Source organism: Micromys minutus (genome assembly GCF_963924665.1).
Source record: "Micromys minutus genome assembly, chromosome: 31".
Lineage (NCBI taxonomy): Eukaryota > Metazoa > Chordata > Mammalia > Rodentia > Muridae > Micromys > Micromys minutus.
In genome coordinates, this window is record NC_137966.1 from 16,354,973 (window position 1) to 16,358,247 (window position 3,275).

The 3,275-nt window shown below is 55.7% G+C and overlaps 1 protein-coding gene across 1 annotated transcript; it reads left to right on the forward strand.

Moving 5' to 3' along the window:
• Positions 1–1,224: 1,224 nt before the first annotated feature.
• Positions 1,225–3,068, forward strand: LOC308440226 (serine protease 33; the record flags this gene model as incomplete). Its single annotated transcript, XM_080942250.1, has 6 exons — positions 1,225–1,270; positions 1,656–1,679; positions 1,794–1,956; positions 2,104–2,375; positions 2,561–2,730; positions 2,910–3,068. 6 exons carry the CDS (start codon positions 1,225–1,227, stop codon positions 3,066–3,068), a joined length of 834 nt encoding a protein of 277 aa, XP_080798376.1.
• Positions 3,069–3,275: the final 207 nt, after the last annotated feature.

A 3,275-nucleotide genomic window follows, 5' to 3' on the forward strand; every position in this document is an offset into this window, starting at 1 on the left:
AAGCGAAGTCTGAAGGCTAGCTACCTCCCTATATCCAAGTGCTGAAGCAAAGCCTTTGTATCAGCCTGCTGTCTTGATCAACCTTTTCTCTCTAGTCCCAGTTCTTCAATGCCAGCCCTGTACTGAGCACAGTTCTGTAAGCTCTTAGAATAAAATGAATGTATCCTCTCCTTTATTGGTTTTTCATGACTATAAGAAAATACCAGAAGCAGGCTAACTTTATAAAGAAAAGAGGTCTCTTATCTCATAGTTTTATAGATCCAAAGTCATGGCACTGGCATCAGCTCAGTTCTAGTGTTCCTTGCTCTATCCCGGACACCCACAAACCAAAGAGTACACTATTCCCCTGATAGTCCGTAGTACTGCTTGTGGTCAAGGTGTTGTGACAATTTGAAATTGTTCATTCTCTACTCCAGGCTCATACTGACCTAAAATCCAGAAGGGACTGGCCAGGTTGGGTTCCGCGTGCAGTCAGCTGCAGGCCTAGATCTAGAGTGGGGGTCTGGGGTCTGAGCTTCCTCATGAGGTGAGGTCAGAGGTCATGGCTGAGCAGATTAGTGAACAGAACAATAGAGCTCAGAAGCCCCAGCAGCTGGCTTCACAAGGCAGCAGGATCAGGATCCGGTTTAGAGATGAGCTGCCAAGGATCTTCTGGAGCTTCCTGGTCTAACCGCAGTTCCCCCAACCCCCTCCCCACCCCACTTCTCAGCACCTGGTGTCCTTTTTCTGCACCTCTTAAGTTCTGCTCAAAGCATCTTTGTTTAAAGCTGTTCAGGTGCAGCCGCAGCTCCGCCTTGGCCTGGATAATTACCTGGGCCCTCCACCTCCTCTGTCTTTTAAGCCCCCAGGCCCTCCCCTGGCCCCATCGGAGAGGACACCAGGCTTCAAGGGTGAGAACTGGACCCAAGGGGTGCTAAGAAATGAAAGATGGAGACCAGCGGGTGAGGTTTCGGGGTTCCTACTGAGGCCTAAGGTGTCCAGATCTGACATTGGGTATGCTTTGTCAGAGTTGGTCACGTGGAGTCTAAGACACAGGTAGAGGTGTAGGGTCTGGGCTTCAGTGACAGGTCCAGGACAAAGCAGAAATGAATGGCAGACAAAACAGCCACAGAGGTACAGGGTTGGGTAGGACGTGCCCCCTCACCTAGAATGTCCCTCTCTGCTCCCTGCCACTTCCAGACCAGAGACCTAGTTTCCTGCACCCAGACCAGTCCTGAAGACACAATGTGGGGTGCTTCCCGCCTCCAGATCCTGCTCCTGTTGGTGCTGGGTGAGTGGGGGATGGGTGAGGGGGCTGCCACAGAGACTTTAACTACAGGTCGCTTACCTCATCTCATTACCTGGAGCCTGCTGCCTCTAGAGCATTGTGGAGCGTCTGATCTTCATTCCAAGGCACAGAGACTCTGTGGCACTGTCCTAGGGCTCTCCAAATCTGAGTGCATATGTAGTATGCTGTATGTATGTCACGCTTAAGTCCCACCTCCCGCCTCCCAGTGCCCTGGGGAGGGTGATGGAGGCTACCCATGGCACAGAAGCTTGGCATGAGGTTACTGTAACAAATACGTTCCACCTTCAACTTAATCTAATCGCTGACCCAGGCTCTGTTACCTGGCACCAAATCCCTAATCTAGTCCCTTGCCTGCTTCCTCCTGCAGGGGCCAGGATGCAGGAGTGTGCAGGTAAGGAAGGCTGGGAAGCACTTCCTGCTCAGCTCGGCCCTGTTCTCCTTCCGATGCCTACTCCCCAGACCCCGAGTCCCAGCCAACCCACAGTGCCCTCTTGTCTTGTCACAGCTTGTGGGCAGCCCCGCATGTCCAGCCGGATCGTTGGGGGCCGGGACGCTCAAGATGGCGAATGGCCATGGCAAACAAGCATTCAGCACCGTGGAGCCCACGTGTGCGGAGGCTCGCTCGTTGCACCCCAGTGGGTGTTGACAGCAGGTCACTGCTTCCCCCGGTCAGTGCTATTCACTCGCTATTCCAGCTCCAGAGAAGACGGGGAGGGGGCAGGGGAGAGGCACTGCCTGGGGAGGGGTGGGCGGTGCCAGCTCCTGACAGGCCCGTGGTCCGGGTTTTGTCAGCAGCCCCCATGTCTGTTCTGCAGAAGGGTATTGCCATCAGAGTACAGTGTGCTCCTGGGAGCACTGAGTCTGGACATTCCATCCTCCCACGAGCTCTTGGTTCCTGTACTGCGGGTGCTGCTACCTCCTGACTACTCCGAGGATGAGGCCCGCGGTGACCTGGCACTGCTACAGCTGCGTCGCCCAGTGCCCCTGAGTGCCCGCATCCAGCCTGTCTGCCTGCCTGCACCAGGGTCCCATCCACCACCAGGGTCTCCATGCTGGGTCACTGGCTGGGGTAGCCTCAGCCCAGGAGGTAAAGCATAGAGTCATCCCTTTCTCCTCCTCCATCGGACTGTGAACCCTGGTCTTTCACAGTCCCAGCGCGAGACCCAGAGTCGCTTGAGGCCAAACCTCCCTTCAGTCCCGGTTTGCAAATCAGACCCTCCCGCTCATCTTTTCCCATTGAGCCCCCACCTCAAGCTGTCCCTCTTCCCTCAGTACCACTCCCAAGGGGGAGACCCTTGCAAGGAGTAAGGGTGCCACTGCTGGACTCTCGAGCCTGTGACCGCCTCTACCACGTGGGTGCCGATGTGCCCGAGGGTGAGCGTATAGTGCTACCAGGGAACCTGTGTGCTGGCTACCGGAGAGGCCACAAGGATGCCTGCCAGGTCTGTCTGCTAACCCTCACCCTCTGGAATTGGTTCCCCAGCCACTCACCTCCCTAGAATCCAGGACCGAGGAGGTTGCAGACCCCCCCCCCCAACCTAAAGCCACCGGCCCAGGGAACTGGACCTAGGAAAGCGACCTTGAGAGAGAGCCATGACCTAAGCTTACCTTTTTCCTGCAGGGTGACTCCGGAGGACCCCTGACCTGTATGGAGTCTGGTCACTGGGTCCTGGTGGGTGTGGTGAGCTGGGGCAAGGGCTGTGCCCTGCCTAACCGTCCAGGTGTCTATACCAACGTGGCCAAGTACAGTCCCTGGATCCAGGCTCGCCTGAGCCTCTGATGCTGGTGGGTTTGATAACGTGAATTTGGAACTTCCTAGCCCATTCCACACTCCCCTCTTTATTACGTGGAGATGCTAAGAGTCCATCTGCCTATCCTCTTCCCTCCTCTCCTCCTTCAGGCACATCTTCTGTCATTCTGTTTTCTGTGAGTCCCCTGCAGTTACTCTGCCCTCTCCTTTCCGCTAGGATTTGACTCATCTGGTCTG